We start from the raw sequence: 25467 nt of genomic DNA on the forward strand, positions 1-25467 counted from the left end.
GTTGAGAAGAGAGAAGAATACACAAAAGAAATACACAGTGGAATGGACCAGGAGACAGATTGCCTGGGTTGGCATGAACCTGGGGATCATCAAGACTGATGAGAATATAGTGAATGAATGAATAGATCATTGTATGAATATCTCTAGGCTATGAGAAACCTCAGTTTCACTGACAATACCTTAATGTCATCAGCTTTTCACCCAACCAGACCCGATCAACCCATTTTCACCTTCTCCCCTCCCTGGAAATGTCTTTCACTTTTAACTAGTTAAATAGCCAGTTAACTCCCAAGAATGGATTGATAAACCATTTATTAAGTGCTTACTGTGTGCTGAGCACTGGGATTGCAAATAGATGAGTAGGAGGGGCCTTGCTCTTGAGCTCACATTTTAATGGGAAAGACAAGTATGAAAGATTTCCAGAGAGCTTGTCTGCCTTTCTGCTTTGGAGGGGCTGAGTGTGCTTGGACACAAGATGAGAAGGGGAGACACCTTCAACAAATCCTCAGTCAGACACCCATTGCCTGCCCTAGGACACATGCTTGAAGCTGCTTTAAGACTTGGACATATAACATGGGTTCTCTTGGACAAGCTGCTTCACATCTGGGGCAGGCTGCCTCACTTACAACCTTAATTATAGATGGCAATTGGGCTCTGGTTCCTGTTCCCTGATATTTAATTTAAAACAGAAACACCAGTATTATACAAAAAATATTAAAAGCAATCGCTTGCTTTTGTATAGTACTTTGTATTTTCACATACATAAACTATGTAGTGCGTCTTTTTGTTTTTGATTTGGAGGGACATCTAGTCCAGTGTTACCAATAAACCAAGTATCCTTACAGTTCCCATAAAGTAACATAAAGTTGTAGTTCAGCCATTTCTCAGTCATGTTCAACTCTTCATGACCCCATTTGGGGTTTTCATGGCAAAGATACTGGAACAGTTTGTCATTTCCTTCTCCAATGCATTTTATAGATAAGGAACTGAGGCAAACAAGGTTAAGTGACTTGCCCAGGGTCACATAGCTAATTAGTGTCTGAGGCTGGATTTGAACTCAGGAAGAAAAGGAGTCTTCCTGATTCTAAGCCTAGTGCTCTATCTACTGCACCACCTGACTGCCCCAGAAAGTCATATATGGTAGAATGATGTGAAAATAAACATACACCAGCTAAAACATTAATCGACAAGGAGGGAACTGTGGAAGGGCAATTCACTTATTCATTTAGCAAGTATTTATTAACATGCTATATTTGGAGAGGATAACAAAGAGACAAAATGTAAGTACAATACCGGACTTGGAATCAGGAAATACTGAGTTCAAACTCCCTTTCAGACATTTTAGCTGTGTGACCCAAGGTAAGTTCCTGTAGCAGCAAGCACCCCAAGCGTCCTCAGGGTTTGCAGCTAACACAGGTTCTTGAATCTGCTTTGTTAAAGGAAAGCAACTCAAAATGGGTTAACAAGCTTACTTTAATCAGTCAGACATATATCGTTTACCTTGTTCAGGGGAAAAAGGTCAGCACCCCAAACCTCAAAATATACAGACAGAATTATCAAGACATTAACAGATCAAGTAGACAGCTTTCCAAACTGTCCAACCATTACATCCATACCCAGTCAACATCTGGGTTTCCACATCTGGGTTTTTCAAAGCCGGGGGACTCTCAACAACGGCTTCCCAGAATTCAGATCAAATCACAGAACACTTCTCAAAGTGAGTCCCAAAACAAAGCTACACATCAGGGCTTATATAGCCTTCTCCTGGCTCAGAGAATGTAACAACCTTATTGACTCACTGGCCAATCAAGAAGTATCTACTGAAAAACAAGCCTCCCTCCCCAGGCTTCAGGTGCATTTTAGCCTAGGGGCAGGGAAGATCTTCCAAATTTGCATTCCCATTACAGTTCCTTAAGCATTTTGTGTCTTGTTTCCCTTATCTTCAAAATGATCTCATTGGACTTGCTTCTAAGGATCCTTCTAGAGTTCTAAATCTTTGATCCTATGTAGTCTTTGCTCTCAGAGAGGATGTTGGGTGACCAATTCCAAATGTAGTTTCTGGGGCAATCATATTGATAGATAAAAAGGCAATGTCCTGTAAATTTGCCAGAGGATTTAGGGCTAGAAGGGACCACATAGATCAATCTAGAGAGAAGTAAAGGGGGCAGTTAACTAACAATGGAGATTAGAGACTGCCTTGTCTAACCCCAAATGCAAGGTTCTTTCTATTGTTCTCTAATTCCTGATCCCAGAAGACTCGATTCATGTTCTTCTTATTTCCTACATTATTCCCTGTTCTAAAGTCTCCAAGTTTTTCTTAGTATGTTTCTTAATATGTGTGTTTCCTGGTTGGTTCCACAGAATAGTAATGGAGCCATGAGAAAGAGCCAACAATATATTTTCTTTTAGATCTTGTATTAACAGTACAATTGCTGCTATTGTAATATGTTGATAATTAGAGATAAAAGGACCAACAGAGAAATTATCATTGACTGGGTTTACTGTAAGGGCAGCTGGGATGGTACGGTGGATAGACTTCTGGGCTTTGAGTCAGAAAAACTCATCTTCTGGAGTTCACATCCAGCTTATCACACACTTATAAGTTGTGTGACCCTGGGCAAGTCACTTAACCTGTTTGCCTCAGTTTCCTTATCTCTAAAATGAGGTAGAGGAGGAAATGGTAAACCACCTCCAGCATCTTTGCCAAGAAATCCCCAAATGGGGTCCTAAAGAGTCAGACATGACTGAAATGACTGAAAAACAAGAACAGCATTAGGTTTACTGTACAGGTATGTCTTAGCAATAGAGAGTCACAGAATGTTTGAGCTTCAGGGAGGGAACTGAGGCCCAAATAGGGCAAATTAATCATCAAAGACCACACAACTGTTTGGTGGCAAAGTTTTTCCATAGCCTTATACATAACTTTGGCAATGCTTTATCTTCATATTAATTCAATAGACTAATTAATTTACTATATGCCAGATGTTGTACTTATGCTATGTTATATAAAGGTGAACATGATGCTATCTCTACCTCAAATTAGCTTATAATAAAGGGATAAGGCATTAAGGATAGGGGATAGGGACTGGATTTGTGATTTCATTGATAGAAGAAATTCCCAGATGAGAATACCCCAATTTCCATTCTAGGTCAGCACCTTCTCTGTGACTTTTAAGTCTTAGAGAGTTGTCTAGAGCACTAACTTGCCAAGGGCCACACAATCAGTATGTGTCAGAAACCAGACTTGAATCCAAGTTTTCCAGGCACTGAGGTCAGCTCTCTATCCTCTAATTACATAAAGTAAAATGTGATAAGAGAAGGGAAGGCTTCACAGAGGAGAGGGAATGGAAAGAAGAGGACTTTAGCAGATACATAGTAGAAGAGAATACATGTTAGATAGACATGGGGGAAATCCTGGGTAAATACACAGAGATGGGAGAGGGCAGAGTTGAAATCAGGGAACAGCCCATGTAGAGTGTGGGAAGGGAAAGCAGCAGAACTGAGCTTTGGCAGGGATTCCTGGCAATTTAGCTTTAAATCTCTCTGCCCCTTGATCTCTGCTGTCAAGTAGTTCTGTAAACAAATACTTATGTGATCTCCCGGGAGCTCACACTTGAAAGGAATCATGGGATAAGCCCTCCCATATAAAAGTGAATAATCATTCTTCAATTCTCCTTTTGGTATGTTTTGGCTTTTGGATATACTGCTTTTCTTCAAAGCAGAACACATCTGTATTGGGAACTGGGCTGGTCTCTGATTTTAGGACAAAATGGACTGGATCATGGAAAGAATGAAGAGAGGTCCTATTTGTGTCTCTACCTCAGGACTAGAATTTTGCTTAAACTACCTTGATTAAAAGAAGAAATGGACAGTAACCTTGCATGCTCTCTGTTGATGTTCCATAATGGCTATACCACTTATAGCATGGTATGTTATAAAACTGGAATAGGAACAGATGGCTGGGTCCTAACCCAAGATCTATTGCTAATAAGTTCTCCCCTACCCTACCTCCAATCACTTTGCCTTCATGTCCTCATATGGCAAATGCTACAAATCAGGCTTTGATATATTGTTTTGATTGTCTAGACCTAAGAAAGTGATGGAAAAATTTTAATAAAGCAGATAAAACTTCAAAGTATATTATGCATGTTTCCCCTCTTCCAACCCCCACGGAGAGGGGGTCATCAAGCATTTACAAGCATATACCCTTGGTTGGACTAGATTAACTCTAGGGTCACTATCAGCTCTAATATTCTATGATCTTATTTTTCACTAGCCTGAAATGTGGCTAAGCCATTCATTTCAGCTGTCTCGATGATTAGTACTGGTTGCTATGTGACTAATTTGAAGAGAGTGACTTGATCAATGAGCTTTAATGAATAGAGTTGAATAATTGTTCCATGGCCCAGTTTGACTAGGGTATAGACAGTGCCATGATACTAGAAGAAATAGTTAATGGCTAATTTTTTGAGCTAAATTTAACCTGGAAAGTCTAAAAGTCCTATCATTCCTTCCTCAGTGTCTGAATATCCACATGGGGAGGTAGCATGGAAATATATAGGCATTGGAGTCAAAGGATGTGGGTTCAAATCCTGTCTCAGATGCTTACTACCTATATGTCCTTGGGCAAATCACTTAACTTTCCTCAGTTTCAGTTTTTTTTTTTTTCATTTGTAAAAGGAGGATGTTGGACTAGGTGACCTTTATGATCCCTTCCAGTTCTGATACTATGCTTACCTCTCAAAATAGGGAGCAGCAGGATACAATGGGAAGAAAACTGGCTCTGGAGTTATAGGTCCTTGGTTCTGATCATGTCTCTTATGTCATGTGTGTGACCTTGGGCAGCTCACCTAACAGTTGTCTCATCTATAAATGAAAGGGTTGGACTAGAGAGCTTCTGAAGTTCCTCCCAACTGTAGAATTATTTTATTCTCTTCTAAACCTATGAATTCACAAAAAAAAGTCTAACATGACATAAGCCATCAAGAATCCCAACCATCTGAGTTCTGGTATCCACTATGTAGATCCAATGGGAATCATGGTGTGCTTTTTTCCCCACTCTTAGAGATGGCCGATTAGCACCAGGAGATGAGCTGTTGACACTTAATGGACAATCTCCTAAGGAGCTCTCCAGACAGGAATCGAAATCTCTCATTCAATCAGCAACGGGCTTGGTCAATTTAGGGATTGCTAATAAGGTAAGCAGAGGAATTATAGACCCACAGGACAACTACCTAAACCTGAGACTTCTTTGTCCCGGGGAAGGATGAGGGAAAAACCTTGTTTCAAGGCACTCCCATTCCCTCCCACCTCAGCCACAATCTGTCACCATTAGCAATGACAAAACTTCAGTTCTTATAGCCAGTGTTAACTGAAGTAAGGAATAGAAGACCTTTGTGTCTGTGGAAAGCATAAAAGTGTTGACGTGTTTGCTGGGATCCTGCACTCACTCTTTGATGTATGACTATTCCATCCAAAGCACATTTTCCATGAATGTGACCAGGCATCACTCTGAGCCAAGGACAGACATTTTGCTCCATTAGTGCTTGTACTTTTGAATTATTCTCTGACATGATAAATTCAGGAGGGGCAGAGGTCCCTGTAGCAACTTAGACACACTCATCATTTAGCTCAAACTTATAGGACTTACTTTCAGCTGAAGAATAAATCCAGAATTCTGAGCTGGATGAATCTTAGAGATCATTTTTATTTGGAGGAGGAAGCTGAAGTCCAGAGAAGACCAAATGCTTTGCCCCAAGTCACACAGCTAAATAGAAATGGAACAAGAACACAGGTTTCCTCCGAGTATAATGCTCTTTCTGCTATAGGGTGATTTCATTTTATGCATAAAACACTGTGCTGGGGGTAAAATATTTTTAATAAATATGGTTTTTTTATTTTTTAATAAATAAGGTTTTTTTTGTCATAATCAAGTGGAAACAGATTTCTCCTTGTTCTAATAGCTTATACCACGATGTATGTGACCAAAACAGGGTAATGTGGTGAAAGAACAGTAGCTATCCTATCAGAATACCTGAGTTCATATCTCAGCTTTGCTACCAGCCAGCTGTGTGAGCCTGAGGAGTTCTTAGACCTTTCTGAGCTTTGGTTTTCTCATCTACAAAATGGTCCCAAAGATATTTTTGCTCCATATCACATGGGATATCTTGTGGACCAAATTAGGTTGTGTACATAAGGCAGTTTATATGCTTTAAGGCCCTCTGTAATATAAACTTACTAATCTTGACCAGTGTTTCTTTGGGGCAACTGGCTATACCCTCCCTGTTCCAAATGGAGGTATCAGAAGACCTTCTATGTATTATATTGAGGCTTAAAACTTTCAAGAGATATGGTTTAAACTTATTTTGTTTCCCATTCCAGTTCATGATAAAATGTAACCTTTCTTTCTCATAGGAATTACACAGTAAGATAATTTATACCATGGCTATATCTCCTCAGGTAAAATGCAGTGTTGCAAAATTCAAACAGTATTGACTAGTTCTTGACACTTTGAGGCATATAGGATAGTTCTGATCCAGTGGGCACCTGCAGTCAATCTGCAGGTTGATCTGCAGGGTGAGAGCTTTATAAGCTCTGTCCCAGCCTATTCCCCTAATACTACATTTTCTTAGAGTTGTACCTAGGCTTTGTCTCAGGGGAGGATGAGGGAAAAAACTTGCTTAGAGGCCCTCCTTTTCCCTCCCATCTCAGCCACAATCTGTCACCACTAGCAATGACAAAACCTCAGTTCATATAGCCAATGTTAATTTTGAAGGATGTCCTAGGTCACTAACATCCAGAGAGGTGTTCTTCTTCTATGTGCAAAGCAGGATATTTCCATCCTGGCAGCCTTGTGGAGACTAATCAGGTTTTGTCCTAGGTTCACTGACATCCAGAGGGGTGTCCTTCCATGTGCAGAATAGGAAACTCCCTCACTTGTGTCCAATTCTAGTGATTTGGAGAACAATCCTGTCCCTTACAGGGCTCTATTATCAAGGTCCCTGGACTGTGCAGCGGAAACCTCCAATTCTCTTGCCTGGCCCCATAAAGCCACTTTCTTGGGCTTACCTTCTTCCTTCCACCTCCAACTCTCATGGATGTACAAGTCGCTCTCTTTGGAAGACAGTCTGCAACCTTTCCTAGTACGAGGGCCCTCACTCTTAGACTGTTCTTTATGTTGCCCACTATTTCATACTCTCTTCATCAATAGACTCTCCCCATGCCCAAAAATACAGCAGAACTAATTATAACTCTGTTACCTCTATAGGCCTCAGTTTCCTCATTTATAAAATGAGAAGGTTGGTCTAGATGTCCCCAAAGAGTCCTTCTAGTTTTATATCTATGATCTTAGCATCCCACCATCCCCAACTCCTGTCTGCTTAAGGTAAATGCAGGTTGATTATCTTTTGGTCCTATTTTAGGCTAGGTCACCAATACTGAGAAGATAAGATTCCTTAGCTTAAAGGCCCACAAGCACATGTTCTCAGATTCCCTTTATGTGATTCATCAAGTGTTTTGGAATGGTTCACATACAGAGTTGCAATGAATAATTGCAAAGAAGAAACCCCTTTCCATTCACAGTGGAGTTTTGTTTACAGATTGTAAAGTAATTGCTTCTGTCTTTATGGTATGCTATCAATTTCCTTCTGCTCTTCAGACTTGTACTATATTTTTACTTAGTGCACTTTCTAACACGCAGTAGTAAGGGTTTAACAAATGTCTGTTGATTGATTGATATCTTCACTTTATAAAAAAACTTGCCATTAACCCAGAAAAAAGCTAAAAAATTAATTCAACTGACTTTATAATCATTAAGAAAAAAGATATTTAAAGGAAATTTTGCAAGCAAGGGCAATATTAGCACAACAGATTGCTATGCCTCATTTTCCTAGTTTGTTCTTGCTCCTGGTAGGTAGGACACAAGTAGCAGTTGAAATTCAATTTCCTTATTCACCCACAGAAACTATTGCTTATACTAGAAGAAGTGGAACAAGGGAGTATTTATTTATATGACTGAGTGTTGAAAGGAGACCTGAGTTCTAATGGGAGTAGCAGAATTTTGGACTCGTAATCAGAAAGACATGCATTTGATATATTTATTATAATATTTCATTTCTGATATTTATTACTAATATGAAGGTCAAGTAGCTCAATATCGCCATAGTCTCAGTTTATACAGCTGTAAAATAGGGATAATAATGTCTGTAGCTGCCTACAGTAGTAGAATGTAAGCTCCTTGAGGGCAGATGCTGTTCTTCATTTTTCTCCTGGTATGCCCAACCCCTGGCACAGTGCTTTGAATTTACTTATTGGTGTTGTTGTTTAGTAGTTTCAGTCATATCTGGCTCCCCATGATCTCTTTTGGGGTTTTCTTGACATAGATACTGGAGGGGTTGCCATTTTCTTCTCTAGCTCATTTTACAGATGAGAAAACTGAGGCAAACAGGGATAAGTGAGTTACCCAGGGTCACATAACTAGTAAGTATCTGAGGCTAGGATTTGAATTCTGGTCATCTTAACTCCAGTCTCAGCTCTCTATTCGCTGTACCACCTACCTGCACAAGATTCTGTGATTATATGATTTTATTTAAATAGAGGAATAAAAGACCATGGATCGACCCTTTGATGATTGAACTGTAATGAGTTAATGGAACATGGTTCTAAAAATCACCTATGGTCAAATATTCCTCTAAGCCTTTTAAAACTGATTCTGTATTTAAAAATTCACAGAACTATAGTGAATAGATAATTTTGTTTGACTTGGTAGTGCCACCTGGTGCTGAAAAAGGAAAGTGATTCCCCAGTTCCTCTCCAGTCCCCCAGACTGGCTCGCACACTAATCCACATGGAAGGTGCTAGGCTATTTCTGAATTCATTCATAGACTCAGAGACTGACCAAATTGGAATCGCCCTATTGAACCCTTTGGTTCTCAGGTAGGAAACTTAGAAGAGCTTTTGGGGGGTTGCTACAGGAGCAATGGAAAGGAATGCCAATTCACAGAAGGGCAATGAGATTGAGTTAATAGCACCCACCTGACAGTGTTATGAGGCTCAGATGCAATAATAACAGATAGATATGGATTTATGTATATGGATATAGATAGATAGGCATAGGTATAGATATATGGGGCAGCCAGGTAGTTCAGTGGATAGATAGAGTGCCAAACCTGGAATCAGGAAGACCTAAGTTGAAATACTGTCCAAGACATTTACTTGATGTGTGACCCAGGTAAGTTACTTAACCTGTGTCAGATTCAATTTCCTTATCTGCCATAACGGGATAATAGCACCTACCTCACAGGGTTGGTGTAAGGATCAAATGAAATATTAACATATATAGGTACATATACATATGTACATGTAGGTATGCTGTGCATGCCTACACATACCTACACATATACATAGCATATATGTATATAACGCACATATCCACACAAACAAAATATACATATATGCACATGTATGTGTGTATATGTGTACATATGTGCATATATGTGTATATCTTTGCAACCTTAAAATGCTCTACAAATGCTAAATATTTTTCTTCCAGCTTACTTTTCTACATCTGAAATGACATGGCTAAAATAATTATTATAATAAGGATAATTTGTTATATATACATATATATGCATATATATATGGATATATCAAAGCACTTAGATTATTTCATTTGCTTCTAATGCCAGCTAATTCATGCTTTAGTGGAAAGAGCACAGTGTTTGAAGTTTCGGGGGGTAGGTGGGGTCTCTTGAAAACCATGCTCTGATATTTACTGTATCTGCAAACTTGACCAAATCATTGAATCTTTCTGGTCCTCAATTTCCCCATATGTAAACTGAGACACCTCTAAGATGTCTCCTGGCTTTCAATATGTAATCCTATGAACTAAAGGAGAGATTTGGAAAGGTTCACTTGACTGCCTCAAGTCTCATAGTCCACCAATAGTAAAAGCACAATATCTCACATACTTATACACCAATTAAGTAGTTTTTGGAATGGATTTAAATTGAGTGACTTCAATTCAGCCAAACTGATTCTAAAGATCCCTAGTCTAGGGCTCTTTTTTTTCTTCTCTCTCTCTCTCTCTCTCTCTCTCTCTCAAAAGGCAAACAGGGAAACAGAGTTAAGTGAATTGCTCAGGGTCACTTTGCTAGCAAATGTCTGAGGTCAGATTTGAACTCAGGTCCTCCTGACTTTAGGGCCAGTGCTCTATCCACTGTGCTACCTAGCTAGCCTCTTTTCTTCAAGTAAGTATGTTTGGTTGCTTTTCTTCTTCAAATACAACTCCACAGATGTTTCTTAAGTGTAAGGTGCCTTATGTGTTAGACCTTTAGGATGCAAAAATGAAAAACAGTAGGATTCCTGCTTTCAAAGAGCTTACATTCTAATGGGAATCGGACATCTCTAAACACAAGATTATTCACCTGCATCCTCTCAGAAAGGTCACAAGCTGTATATTGTCACAAGTAACATGGATTTCTTGGTGGACTCCTTTTCTTGCCTGGTCCATGTCACATCTAATTGTATGCTTTATGATAAAGCTAAGCAGGACAAGTACCTTGTTCTAAACAATTGATTGAAATTATATTGGGATTATTTTGTAGGAATCCTCGATAGCTACCTCTAGAGAAAAGTCCAGTAAACTAGAAGCCCAAAGTAACAGTTTCCTGCATTCCAAAATCACTGGCCAGAGGACACGCAGTAACTCAACAAGTAAGTGACACTTCAAAGAGTTTTGCTTTCTGTTTGTTTAAATACAGATTCTATTCTTCTACAGTGACAAAGCCATAACTATTGGGGAATGACTACAGCTTTTACTCCACAACAGTTAGGAAAGGCAGGCACCCTGCAGTGTTCTGTAGTCCAGTTCTGGCTCTTAGCCACCCCCTCTCTGTCTCTCTCTGTCTCTGTCTCTTTTTCTCTGTCTCTCTCTCTCACTCCATGTAGACATGGGTAGTAGAAAATATTGCATTGGGAGTAAAGGTTCTAATCCTAGTATGGACAATTTACTTCAGTTCTCTCAGTCTTAATTTCCACATAACATAATGAACCAGATGAGTTCTAAAGTCCCTTTATGATCTAATTTTCTATGATATACAAAGAAGTGTAAGGGGTCTCTGACCTCAAGCAACTTGCCATCCATCAGGTTAATGGTCTCCAATTCTTAGTGTGTGCAAATTGTCAAATGTCACATCAGAGTGCCAGAGAATATAGGCACAAAGATAATAATGGTAACAGCTTTCATGTCTTTAAAGCTTTGGGGTTTACAAGGTGCTATCTTCCCCATGAGAGCAGCTAGGTGGTGCCATAATGCACAAAGCACTTGGCCTGGAGTCAGAAAGTTCAAATTTGACCTCAGATACTTACTAGCTGTGGGACCCTGTGCAAGTCACATAATCCTATTTGCCTCAGTTACTCATCTGTAAGATGAGCTGGAGAAGAAAATGGCAAATCACTCCAGTATCTTTGCCAAGAAAACCCCTAACTGGGTCATAAAGAGGTGGACATGATTGAAAATGACTGAATAACAACTAAGCTCATAATTGGGAAACTTGATGTAAACAATGATTGGTGCTTACCAATAATATGTAACTACTTTTACATAAAATGACACATAAATGCTTTGAGATATCTTGGATTTTTTTAAATGAATGGATGTAGTTTTGTACCAAGCCCTCTCAAATTCTCATTTCCTTGGAGAGGCTACATGATAGAGTAGAGTGAATTTTAGGAGCTACAGACATGAGGAACACATTGAGAACTTATTCTTTTTGTTAGAACCTGCTTAGTCTTGGAAAAGCCATTTAACATCTTCCTATGGCAGAGAGAAAACTTGCTCTCTGGGGAAAGATCACCAGCTTTGGAGTCAGAGGACCTGGGTTCCAATCCTGCCTCTGTCATTATGTGGGTGACCTCATGCAAGTCAGTTGGGACCAGATGGGACCTCAGTTTACTCATGTGTAAAGTTGAGTCTTCTGAAGTCCCTTCCAGGTCAAAATCTACCATCATATATTTTTATATACTATCTAACCATAAAGTGCAGTGTAATGGTATATTATTTCTGGTTTAACTTATTTAAATATGTTTTTCCCCAGGGTTTTATATGTGCTGGGTTAATCAGTCTTTGACTGTGAGGAAATGTAGCCTCCCACCCTGTCCCTCAATAGAGACCAAATTATCCTAGATCTAAACCAATTTGGTCTAGTGCTTGGGTCAAGAACTAAGGAAAGAGAGTGCTTGTAGTCCTCCAGCCTAAGCAATTGTCCTTAATGGGGAATGTGAAGAGACCAGCTCTCTCCCACACCCTTACATAGCCCCTGGGCATAAAATCATCAGGCTAAACAAATTATATACTAAAGCAGTGGTGTGCCTGTAAATGTTTAACTGATTCTCCAAAAAGTGGTGGTGGTGGGGGGAGTAAACTGGACACACTTTAAAATTTAATCTATACAAACATTTTCTCCCTAACTTTCTTAAATGTAGTCTATCAACAAAACAATAAATCAAGCCCTGATCTGGAGCCTTTGCAGATTCATGAGGTGTAAACTGAAAATTCGACAATTGATTCCTGCAAGAAAATTCCAGCTGGTTCCAGCACAAACCTGTACCCAAATACAGAAAGAATTGTAAGATGAGACACTTAGTGATCTTTTCAATGGGAAGGATACCATAGGATTGGGGGAGGGTAAATACTGTACTGTTTTTCATAAAAAGAGAACGTGGAGCCTATAAACCATAGGTCAGCAAGTTTCACTGGGATTCCAAGCAAAATTCATAACAATTTTTTTGACCATTTGATATCTATATACAATTCCCTTTGATAACTTAGGCTGTGCAGTGGTTTTAATTGTGGAGCCTTAAGTAGGCATTATTGTACCCTCCACAAATACCATAAACTGTGCCTAGGGCCAAGTTGGAAGACATTGACACTCAGTTGGGTAAGTGGGGGATGGGGATGGGATATTACCCCATGGCACAAAGATCCCATGACTTGAGAAGCTACTGCTGGGAAGTAGTTGGGGGAAAAGGACAGTAAGGAGAGAGCTTGGCTGGAAGAGTTACTGGGAGAGAAAGACCTGACATTCAATAGCTTTTTATTTTACTTTGCTACCTAGGTGCTAAGCTCCCTTGTTTCTATGTTATTGAATGTTATGTCAGTACCCTTTCAGTTTGTTGCTCTGGAACAAAGCCATGACAGCCTGGACTGAGTTTGGGCTCTATTTAAATGCCACCAAAAAATGGAAAGGAAATTATACTTTTTTGCATACATAATCATATGTAATTGCAGGGTTCCTTATTCCTCTGAAAGTAATGTTTCCTCTCCTTCACTGCTTGCCTTTTGCAACATACAAAAAGAGTGACTCTCAATAGGAAAAAAAAAAAACGTTAAAATGCATTTAATACAAAATGTTTAAATAACAATTGTGAGAAACATCCTTAGTCTAGGAATAAACAATACTCATTGGAAAGTCTGGAAGGTTTTCATTACCTTTATTTTACATTTATTTTTTCTGAATAAATGGTTAGCTCCCTTAATGGAAAGTACAGAGACTCAGACAAATGCTCACCTTTTTATACTGCTTTCATTCCAATTTCCTACATTTGGTAGGTGCAGCCTCCCAAACTGCCCACATCATGCTCCCCTCAAACAAGATGTCCCTCTTCCTGGACTACCCTTTGCATGTTACTCCTCAAAGTGTTCTGTCCTCCTGAATATGGGCTAACACGGGTTGCAAGTTCCGATAATGAGGCTCTAATTCTATTTGGGGTGTGTAAGGCTAGCTAAAGCTAGTTAGGGCTAATTAAGCATGCATATTAGTAAAAAGTTGGTGACCATCCCTTGATCCTGGTCAGTTTGATCCAGTTTCAATCTGGGTCCCCTTCAAGAGGAACTTATAGATTTCTTCCAGCTATATGATTGGATAGGGTTATTCTGCCCTTCCTTCCCCCATCCTGATTTACACCTTCCTGCATGTCCCTGTAACATCTGTCTTTGCAACATTCATTGTTGCTATAGAATCTGTGGAAACCAAATTATTAGCATTTCTCACACAATGGTGATGATAGGCTATTATTTATATAGTACTTTCAGGTCTCAAAAACCCTTTATAAGTATCTTATTTTAAATTCAGAACAGCCCTGTGAGGTTTATGCTATAATTATTCCCATTTTATAAATGAAGAAACTAAGGCAGGTATAGGTTAAGTAGCTTGGCCAGGGTCATAGAGCTAGTAAAGTCTGAGATCAGATTTGAACTCAAATCTTCCTGATTTTAGACCAAGCGCTCTACCCTCAATACTACCCAGGTAGCTGCCCTTTTTTTTTTTAGTCATATTTTCATTCCACTTGGATTTGACCTCAGGAAGGAAAAGCAGAATTGATAACAACTGGGACCTGTATTAGGAGTAACAATGAACATAACATTTTTTTAAAAATGACTTACATATAGTTACATTTACAAAATTGTCTTTTTTCTTCCCATTGCCATAAGATGTTAGAGTGGATATCGATGTTTGATGCTTCTCCAGGAGTTAAAAGACCGAATTCTTCCATTTACTGTGGGACTGGTTATTAACCTGAGTCTCAATTTTCTCATTTGCAAAACAGACATAATACAACTTGATCTGCTTGCCTTATAAAAAAGCACTTTGCAAAATGTTAAATACTATATAAATGTGAACCTTTATCCCTAACAATTTTAACTTTTCAGTCATCTGTGGCTGAATTAAAATTTCAAGAGATCTTTAACACCATTAGACTAATCATATCATTTGAGGAAGCAATTGTTGAGATTTAGAATATGCCTAAACCCCATCACAAGATGATCAGAATCTTCTCTAATTGGTCCCAGGAACAATTATGGAATAGTTTACATAGAAATATAGTGTGGGGGGTGAGAAAAAAAATTTTGGTGGGTTACCCCAAAGAGACTGTACCCCTCAAGATGACCCCATGGTTACATGACAGTCATGAAGCTGGGTAAGCTGCTAAAAGACAAAAACATGCAGAAAGCTACAGTTTCTTCACAGTGGGGTAAACTCCTTCCAACACAATGATTTAGAAGACAAATCTGGGGGGAATTGCCTGAAGCATAGGGATTTTAAATGACTTAGCCAGGGTCATATAGCTAACAAGTATCAGGACTTTGCTGCCCTTATAGTCAATAACCATTTCTTAGTCCTCTGCCCTTAGTCTTTAGTAATTTAAGGGATGAAATATAAAAAAGCTAAATCTATGAAGATTGTATCTATGTTTCCATGTGTATGTTTTGCTTTCCTAGATAGAATGTAAGTTCCTTGAGGGTAGATTTTAACTTTTGTCTTTGTATCCCCATATCTGGGGATATAATATAATATAATATAATATAATATAATATAATATAATATAATATAATATAATATAATATAATGATATATATATAATAATTATATAATATAATATATAATATCTGGGACATAGAAGGGCCCTTAATAAATGCTTGTTGATGGATTGATTGTAGAATTCAATGAAAAATATGAAACTCTACATCCAACCTGTCTTTTCTGTGACCTAATGGCCCTTTTCTATGCATGAGGGAAACACCAAAACAATGATTAATTTAATGAAAGCAGCCAATGACACTGAAATCACCTTAAGCAAAAGCAGTAAAAATGACCCAAGTGGAAAATTTTAACCTGGTTTCTAAAATAATTTCTCATTTCCTGATGTAAAGTGCTCTAGGATATTTTCAATTTTGGTCCTTCACATGAATAGTGTCATCCCACAAACTATTCCATTATTTTAATTGGTTTGCCTTTTGTTTCCTGTAATCTGCATTAATTGATTCATCTCCTGTCTCCTGCAATCTGTTTTATTTTCTTTTATTTAAATGGACAGAGATAAAAGAAGATAGGTTCCCAGTTAGGAAGGGCTGGGGTCAATAGAGTGTTCAAAGAAACCTTTTCATTGGTGTCTCATGAGGAAGGACCACAGATGTTATAATGCCTAACATTTGTAGAATCCTTTTCACAGTTTACAAAGGGATTTTCATGTTTATATTATCTCATCTACTCTTCAAGATAACTCTGTGGTGTAAGCAGGACAGGTGTTGTTATCTCCCTTTTACAGAAAAGGAAAGGAAAGGGAAGTTTGGAGAAGTGATTTGACCTACGTCATATGACTAGTAAGTGATGGAGCTGGGGTGAAGACCACATGCTTTTTTTTTTTTTGGTCCATGTTCTTTTGATTACACAGTAGCTCCCCTTCAAATAGAGATAAAAAATACCTCTCATTAGTATAATCAATAATCAGTCTACACTTATTAAGTATCTTCTATGTGCTAGGCACTGGGGATAAGAGTCCCTGCCCTCATAGAACTTACATTCAATTGGGAGGGAAAAAAGAAACTATACATCCTTAGGTATGTACAAAATATATATAAGGTGATTTTTTTTTTTTTTGAGAAAGGATTGTACTAGAAGGTAGAAGGCTGGCACAGGAGACAGAGTGTTAGGTCTGGAGTCAGGAAGACCTGAGTTCAGACCCAGACTCATCCACTTATTAGCTGTGTGACCCTGGCCAAGTCACTTAATCCTGTTTGCCTCAGTTTCCTCATCTGTAATAAGCTGGAGAAGGAAATGGCAAATCACTCTAGTATCTTTGCCAAAAAATACAAAATCCAAATGGGGGTTGACTATGACTATGAAGAGTCAGACATAAATGAAATGAGTAAAGAACAAAAGTACTAGCAATTGGGGAGAGGATGAGGAAAAGGTCCCAATATAAGTCAGTGTTTGATCTGATTTTTGAGGGAAACATAGGGATTCTAAGAGGGAGTTTTGCAAGTAGCATATTTGCTCAGAGCTGGGCTAAATTAGAGTCTGTTTCCCTTCTAGTTAGGCCAATGCCATGCTTCCCCCATGACTTGTAGCTTGGGTAGAGGGCCATATCCAGAAATCACCATTTATTTATTAGTTCTTTGACTTTTCTGGCTTCCTCCCATAGCCATCCTTGACTGGGTGCAGGGATCTGGCTAAGACAGATCAAACACGGAGAGGAAGCTGGAGACGACCACACACCTGGAGTAAGCTGACTTCTGGGAGCAGTTTGCCAGCTTTGCTAAGTGTATCCAGACTGTTACAGACAGCCCTGCTGGTGGCCTGCTCAGATTAGGCAAGATTCCTCCTATTATGGCTTCAGTATTTATAACACCCAGACATCTCAAGAGTCAACCCCTCATCCCCCTTCTTCCCCGTTAGTCCCTCTAGCTAAGGGAAGGAGGTTGTCTTGAATTTCCTTTCTCTTTTGCTTAGGCAACAGATGGGATGGTGAAAACAACGTGATGCTTACATCTTTGGCAACAAATACCACTGAGTGTCAATGTCATATTTGGCCAGTGTGGCTTCATTTACAAAACTGAGGCCTTGTATTACCTTGGTAAGGCTGACGCTAAACTGGGGCTCTGCTCTCTTTTCTATACCTAGTATATTCTATCCTTTTAAAAAATAGCCAAGTCATAGATATTTGTATTTACCGACCTCTGAGCATAAATCTTTTTTTTAAAGACAGGGTTCTATTTCAGCCTCACAAATATGTATTTATCCCAAAAGAAATTATGCTCTCACCATGGAAAATATTTTAATGGAAATTGTTCATACCTAGTAATGTATTTGTTCAGACTCACTTTTTTATGCAGACTATCATTGCCTATTTCTCTAATAAATGTAGAATGGTAAAACTGGAAGATTTTAGGTCATCTAGTCCAATAGACTTCCTTCCCCCACCATAGTTTCTTCCCCTTTGTAGCCTTTCAATTTATTGCTTCCCCAGTAAGACAGTTCCTCATACCATGTAGGGTTTAAACCCTAAAGCCAGCTCTTTGCAAAGCCTATTATTTTCTTTAGTCAAGCAGAACGACTAAATAATATGGACTCCTAGACAGGAGCCATATTATATGTTTGTTATAGATGTGGGTGTTTGTGCAACAATGGGTTCGATTGGGCCAATGTAGAAGGAGGGAGAGTGGACTTGCTCTTTCTTACGAATGGGATGCTACTTCTGGCTTCATGCTGACTGGGCTCATGTTGGGGGGAGCCTGGCTTCTAAAAAGAAAGTTTAAGCTCTTTTCTCATACTCTTGGCTCTTTATGTCTCCACCCTAGAGGTATGGAAAAAATGACTTAAAGATTAAATTTGGCCCATATCCAAGGTCTCCTCAAAAAGGAAATAGAAAAGTAACCAATGTGCAGTGAAGTTTTGGTATTTGTTGCTCAGTCATTCAATTGTGTTCAACTCTTCATAACCCATGAACTTGTTCCATGGGGTTTTCTTGGCAATGATACTGGAGTGGTTTGCCATATTTTCTCCCATGTGTCTCCATTTTATAGGTGGAGAACTGAGATAAATATGGGGTTAAGTAACTTACTCAGGTAAGTATATGAGATTGGATTCAAACTCAGATCTTCTGGAGTCTAAGCCCAGTGCTCTATCTACTGTGTCAGTATAGGACAGCTATTTATTTCCTCCACAGAAAAGACATGCTTAAAACATGAAAAGCATCTAAGTGTACCCTGACAAATTTAAGTATGAAGAAGTAACCCTATGACTTCTCCTTGGAAGTTGATACTTAAAACATTAAAATCCAGCACACATAGTGGGACTATTAAAAAGGCATTTCACAACCTTAGATATGCCCTGTTTTCATAAGTTTCTTAAGGTTCACATCTTCTTGTCAGATAGACATGGACTTGAACTCATCCTCCTTTTGTGGTCACTTTCTTCAAGAAGGATGTAGTTGCAGGAACCCTCTCCTACCAGGCAACTCCTTCTGAGGGACCTGGGGGGGGAGGGGTGGCCTGGGAACGTCACCTGAAGAAGGTACAACTTAAGCTGAGTCCTGAAGAAAGCTAGGGAAACAGGAGGTAAAGCTGAGAAGGCAGAGCATTCCAGGCACCCAGAAAAGCTAGTGCCATGGCATGGAGAAGGGAGCTGGAGTGGTATGTTTGGGGAATTGCAAGTAAGCCAATATAAATGTCTAAAGTGGAATGTGTGAAGAGGAGTCAAACACAGGGAGACTGGAAAGATAGTAAGAGGTCCTGGGAAAGAGGGAAAATTTGACTAATTTAATTCAATAGACATTCATTAAGCACATGTTTAAAGCATTGTGCTAGGAGATATAAAACAAGCATTTTATTTGTTTCCACTAACCAATAAGCATTTATTAAGTGCCTACTATGCAGCTGTGCTAAGTGCTTTTGTAAATATTTTCTCATTTGACTCTCACAACAACCCAGGGAGGAAGGTGTGGTTATTTCCCCATTTAACAGTTGAAGAAACTGAGGCATGGGACAGCTAGGTGGCACAGCAAATAGAGCACCGGCCCTGGATTCAGGAGGACCTGGGTTCAAATGTGACCTCATACGTAACATTTACTAGCTGTGTGACCTTGGGCAAGTCTCTTTACCAAAATCTCCCTGCCTTCCCCGTCCAGAAAGGAAAGGAAAGGAAAGAAAGGAAACTGGGACAAATAGTATTTAAGTGATTTGCTCAGGGTCATACAGCTGGTAAGTGTCAGAAGTCAAATTTGAACTCAGGTCTTTTTGACTACACACCCGGAGCTCCATCCACTGATATAGGAAATATACAAAATAAATGTAAAATGTTTTCAGAGGCAGGTGTTGGGTATTAACAACTGTGGGAATAAGAAAAGTCTATTAAAAGAGGTTTATAATTAATTGATATTAAGCAAAAGATAAAACAATGTTATATACCACTTAAGAGAGGGTCTCTGGGTCTCTGATTCTGACTCTGGGACATAACAAACAAGTCACAAGGGAGGTCTATACAAATTTTCTGAATAATCATGGGCACCTCCCTATTCCCTATCATTTCTGAATGAATCAAGCAGAAGTCAGCCAGATAAGAATATACACCCAGGTTGGTGGTGGTGGTGTGTGTGTGTGTGTGTGTGTGTGTGTATGTGTGCACGCGAACGTGTGCTTATTTTCCTAATATCTATGGATTCACTAGGTATTCTGGCTATTTTTATTCCAACCCTATCTGTCCCCTGTCCCCTACACATATCCCTGCCCCAGGAAAGAAGAAAAATTTAACTAATCCAACAATAAATATTTCTTAAACACTTGTTCAGGACTTTGTGATTGATGGGGAGATATACAGACAGAAAAAAAAATTCCTTGAAATGCTTTCTGTCCTCTGGATGTTATATTCTACTGCAAATGGTACAAAAGATACTTTGTTATGTATTTATTCATTTTTTGGTCATATCTGAATCTTTATGACCTCATTTGGGGTTTTTCTTCTTCAGTTCATTTTACATATGAAGAAACTGAGGCAAACAGGGTTAAATGACTTACCCAAGCTCACACAGCTAATAAGTGTCTGAGGCCACATTTGAACTCAGTTTTTCCTGACTCCAGGCCTAATGCTCTATCCAATGTACCACCTACAACAACTATACAGAGTAAAATAATGTCAAAAAGTAAGGAGCATCTATAACCAGGGCTTAGGAAAATCCTTTTGTAAGAAGTGTTCTTTGAATTTAGTTTTAAAGGGAGGTGGGGATTATAGGAGGCAGAGATGATGACGGAGTACTTTTTAGACATGAAAAACCTTTACAAAGATAAAGAGGTAAGAGATTCAGTTTTGTGCAAGAGGAACAGACTACCTCAAGGTTCATAACCGAGAATGGGAAAGCAATAGGTAAGTTGAGATGGAATGTTTTCACCCAACTTCATGTGTCGAGAGAACTCTTTCATTGACATATTTTCCTCTTCTTTCCTCTCATGGCTTAGGTGTGAATCCATACTGGATCGGTGAAATTGATTTCCCAATGTCCAAAAAATCTGCTGCTTGTAGAGACAGACAACCTTATTCTCTTTATAGCAACAGAAAGTCACTCTCCCAGCAACTGGACTGCTCAGCAGGAAAAACTACAGTAAGTTTCACAAGTCTGTATTTTGAAGGAGAGGCAACATCTACACATACAGGCATTACAGGGCAGATAAAACACAAAATGGTGGGAGAAGGAACTACCAGCTCAGGGAACTGGGAAAGTCCTCATATGGAAGACAGTACTTGAACTGAATCTTGAAAGAAGAGGAATTCTAAGAGATGGTGATGATGAAGGAGGCATGAAGGACAGCCAGAGAAAAAGCATAGATATGAGGGATGGAATGCCATATGTGAAGGACAGAGAAGAGGCCAATTTGTAGAGTGTTTAGGAAGGAATTGTAGGACATCAAAGATAAGATGGAGCCAGTTTGCAAGTACCAAATAGAGGAATGTAGGGATGACGATAGAAGCAATAGAAGCCATTGGAGTTTTTGAAAATTTATTTTATTTTCAATTAATGGAACAAAAGCATTTCCATAACATGGTACAAAATATATAATTGCACACAAAACTGCAATCATACAACAAAGTGATCATGTAAATTTCTTTTTTTTTTCTTTTTTCTTCCTTCCCCTCACCCTAGAGATGGCTACCATTAGACACAAATATGTATGTGTATGTATATATGTATATGCATGTATTATACACATATGTACATGTATGTGTATGTAAAATTTTTCTATATATCTATTCACTAGTTTTCTCTGGAGCATTGGAATTTATTGAGTGTCTCTGGAGCTGGTGAAGGGAGAGATAATTGTTCAGACTAGTACTTTAGGAAAATCACTTTGTCAGTCATGTGAAGGATAGATTGGAATGGGGAGAAAGTTGAGGCAGGGAGATCAATTGGAAAATTCCTGCAAAAGTCCAGGAAGAGGTGAAGAGGCCTTGCACAAGGGTGGCAGTTGGTGGCAGTTGTGTGAGTGCAGAGAAGGGGATGTAGATAAAATATAGAGGTAGAAACAATAAGATTTGATGGTAAAGTTTCTCTGATTGCTCACCACCAGGGAAATGATAATCAAATTTCCCTCCATTCCCTCTGCTTCCCCAACTTAATGGGAGAAGACAGAGTCAGTTCAGATTCATGGCACTGGTGATAAAACTGTAATGGCTGGTACCAATTGCCCCTTCAGTTTCTTTCCCTCGGGTCTCAGGGAAACAATTTAGAGTAATGTTGACCCTTTTGGGGATGGTTTTCTACTGTCTCTCTGGAAACACGCACCAGAATGTAAGCTTTTTGTGGGTAGGGATTGTTTCATTCTTTGTACTTGAATCTCCAGAGTTTAGCACAGTGCTTGGAATAGAGTAGGTGCTTAATAAATGCTTTTTGACCTGATTGATGCCATACCCAAGCCACCATTGGGTTGCTCAGCTGTTTCTTACTCTTCTGTCTCCACCAGGCTGCAACATTTGTGATCCATTCACTCTAATGACTCCCTTATCCTTATCTGCCATCTTCCTTCTCCTATGGCACCTATATCCTTCCTGGTTCATGCTTGCCTGATGAAATACTGAGGTCAGATATTCAGGACTGCAGTCGTCTTCCTCAATGGAGTTTTCGTCATCATCTCTGCCAAAGTCATGACTGTGGTTGCCCATTAAGGGTCAGAGGCCATCCCCATTACAGTATATCTCCCTTTCCAGCCTTTTTTAATATCACACCCCTCCTTTCATTCAAGCAGTAGAAATGAAGGGGAAAGGAACCTACTTTAATTAAATGCCTACCAAATGACAGGCACCGTGCTAAGCACTTTATAATTATTATCTCATTTGATCTGTACTGCAGGCCTAGGAAGTAGGTGCTATCATGATCCTGATTTAATAGCTGAAGAAACTGAAGCCAGGAGAGGTTTAATGACTCTTTTTATAACTCCAGTGTTTAGTACAGTGCCTAGTACATAGTAGGTACTTAGTAAGTTTTTATTGATTGACTCAGCTAGTTAAGTGTCTGAGGTTAGATTTGAACTCAGGTTTCCATGATTCTAGGCCCAATGCTCTATCTGCTGCACCATCTAGCTGCAAACTCAGTCAGCTCTCTGACCACCCTGCCTTTGTGTCCTTGCTTAGACTGTTCTGTGTAAGTGGAAGGTCCTCTCTCCTTCCTTCTGGCTGTTGAGTTCATACCTATTCTTTAAAGCCTAGTTCAAATGCCCCCTCCTCTAGGCAGTCCTCAGGTAGCAGCAACCTTTTCTAGCAGATATCATATTACATTTTCACTTTTATATTCCTCTAATGTGCTTATCAGGACAAATCACTCTAGTATTTTTGCCAAGAAAATACTAAATGGGGTCATGAAGAATTAAAAATGACTGAAAAACAACTCAACAGCAACGGATACCTATCTATTATAGTTATCTTTCCCTCCCCAAAGTGATGTGTTAATGTCTTCTTCCCCTAGCTAACTAGGATAGGACTACCTTACACCCCTCCCCCATCGTCACAATGTTCTTCACTTAGTAGGTGCCTAATGAATGCTCTTTTATTGCATTGTAGGAACTCTCACTTGCTCTGACATTCTTTGAATGCTAGGTGAGTTTTTAAAAAGAACTCGTGAAACTGAAAGTCAAACTATTTTAAATCAAGTGAGCAAAATTCACAACACGTGCTATCAAGACTTTAAGATTCCTGGAAAATCAAGCCTTCCGATTTGCTGCTTTTGCCTTATGGCTGGCTAAGAATGGCATCCATGCCTTGGTAATGGTATTGGAGTCATGGGGACTGCACTGCTTGGCTATCTGCTGCCAATCATAGCAACAGTCAACTCTCATCATGCTTTTGTTACATCTTGCTTATTTAATCATTGCTCACTCACCCAGGAAATGCAGAAGCTGAACCCCAGCATGGGCCCCACATTGCCTTGTTTTGTGCATCAGTTCTGCTCAGTTACAAAAGGAGAAATCTACACATTTGCAGCTGAGCTCAAGTATGACTTAAAAGCTTTAGTGTCACCTCATGAATCCTAAGCTTAGGGCACTAATAATTATTATTGCTTAAGCTTTACAGCTTTCAAAGTGCTTTTACCTACATTTTATCATTTAATAATCACAACAGCCCTGTGATGGATGCAAAGCAGATCTTATTAGTCCCATTTCACAGGTGAAACAATTGAGATTCAGTGAGATTAAATGACTTGTCCAAAGTTACATAGCTAGCAGAGTCAAGTTTCCTGACACCTCTTATTCTCTCTCTTCACGGTGATGTGCTTCCTTTTGAATTTAAATATGTACTCATTTTTGATTAGTACAAGTTAGTAGAAATTGACCCCCCAAGCCCCCAAACCTTTGGTACAATTTTGTACAACAATATGGGAGAAATTAAATTTAGACCAGTACCTCACAATTTATACAAAGATAGCTCCCAAATAGATACATTACCTAGAAATCAAGTCATCTCATAAGCACATTTGAGAAACATGGTAAAAATTACCTTTCAGATCTATCAAAAGGACAAAAGTTCATAACATCATAGAAGATAGGATAGATAATTTTGATTGCATAAAATTAAAAAATTGTGTACAAATTCAATAAAGCTAAAATTAAAAGGGAAATGAGAAAAACTCAAACCTTAGAAGCAAGTTTCTCTGAGAAAGGTCTCATTTCCAAGATACATAAGAAACTGGTTCAAATTTATAAGAAAAAGAGACATTCCCCTAATTAATAAATGGTTTAAGGATATGAACAGGTAGTTTACAAGGAAAGAAACCCAGATAACCAATAGCCATATGAATATGCTTTAAAACACTACTAATTAGAGAAATGCAAACTAAAGTAATTCTGAGATTTTACCTCATAGCCATCAGAGTGGCAAAGATGATAGAAAAATGACAGATGATGGAGTAGCCGTGGGAAAAAAAGGTACATTGATGTACCTTTGGTGGACCTGTGAATGGGCATAATCAATCTGAAAAGCAATTTGAAATTGTACACAAACAGTTACCAAACAGTATGACTTTTGGCTCTTAGTGCTACTAATCTTACATCCAAAACAGATGAAAGAAAAGAAAGGCCTTTATACACAAAAATATTTATAGCAATTCTTTCTGTGAAAACAAAAAAAACTGGGAACTAAGGGAATACCTATAAATTGAGAACTGAATGAATAAGCTGTGGTATATGAATGAGATGGGATACTATTATTTTATAAGAAATGAGGAAATCAATGATTTCAAATGATTTTTTAAAAGAAATGGAAAAAAATCTATATGAACTGATGCAGGTTAAAAGAACAATTGATGCAATAAGATCAATATCATTAAAATGAACAATTTTGTAAATTGGTGAAGAGTGAAATGAGCAGAACCAGGAGATCAATTTATATAATAACAGCAACACTGAAAAACAAAACAACTTTGAAAGCTATAATAACTATGACTAATACAATAAACATTCATGATGAACTGATAATGAAAGATGTTCTCCATTACAAAAGGTGATGGATTTGGAGTACAGAAGAAGACATATGAATAATGTTGATAGATAGATGGATAGATAGATGGATGGATAGATGGATGGATGGATGGATGGATGGATAGATAGATAGATAGATAGATAGATAGATAGATAGATAGATAGATAGA

General features: G+C 38.7%; 1 protein-coding gene across 1 annotated transcript in view; it reads left to right on the forward strand.

Annotated features, from left to right (window-relative positions):
* Positions 1-25467, forward strand: part of IL16 (interleukin 16) — a 167970-nt gene that overhangs the window by 92278 nt on the left and 50225 nt on the right. The window contains exons 4-6 of the mRNA XM_069098690.1: positions 5066-5198; positions 10605-10713; positions 20792-20934. Coding sequence (XP_068954791.1) covers positions 5066-5198; positions 10605-10713; positions 20792-20934 — 385 coding nt within the window. The remainder of the gene's footprint in view (positions 1-5065; positions 5199-10604; positions 10714-20791; positions 20935-25467) is intronic.

This window comes from Petaurus breviceps, unplaced genomic scaffold, assembly GCF_028583685.1.
Source record: "Petaurus breviceps papuanus isolate PSGF00001 unplaced genomic scaffold, PetGlider_PUasm1.0 37, whole genome shotgun sequence".
NCBI lineage: Eukaryota > Metazoa > Chordata > Mammalia > Diprotodontia > Petauridae > Petaurus > Petaurus breviceps.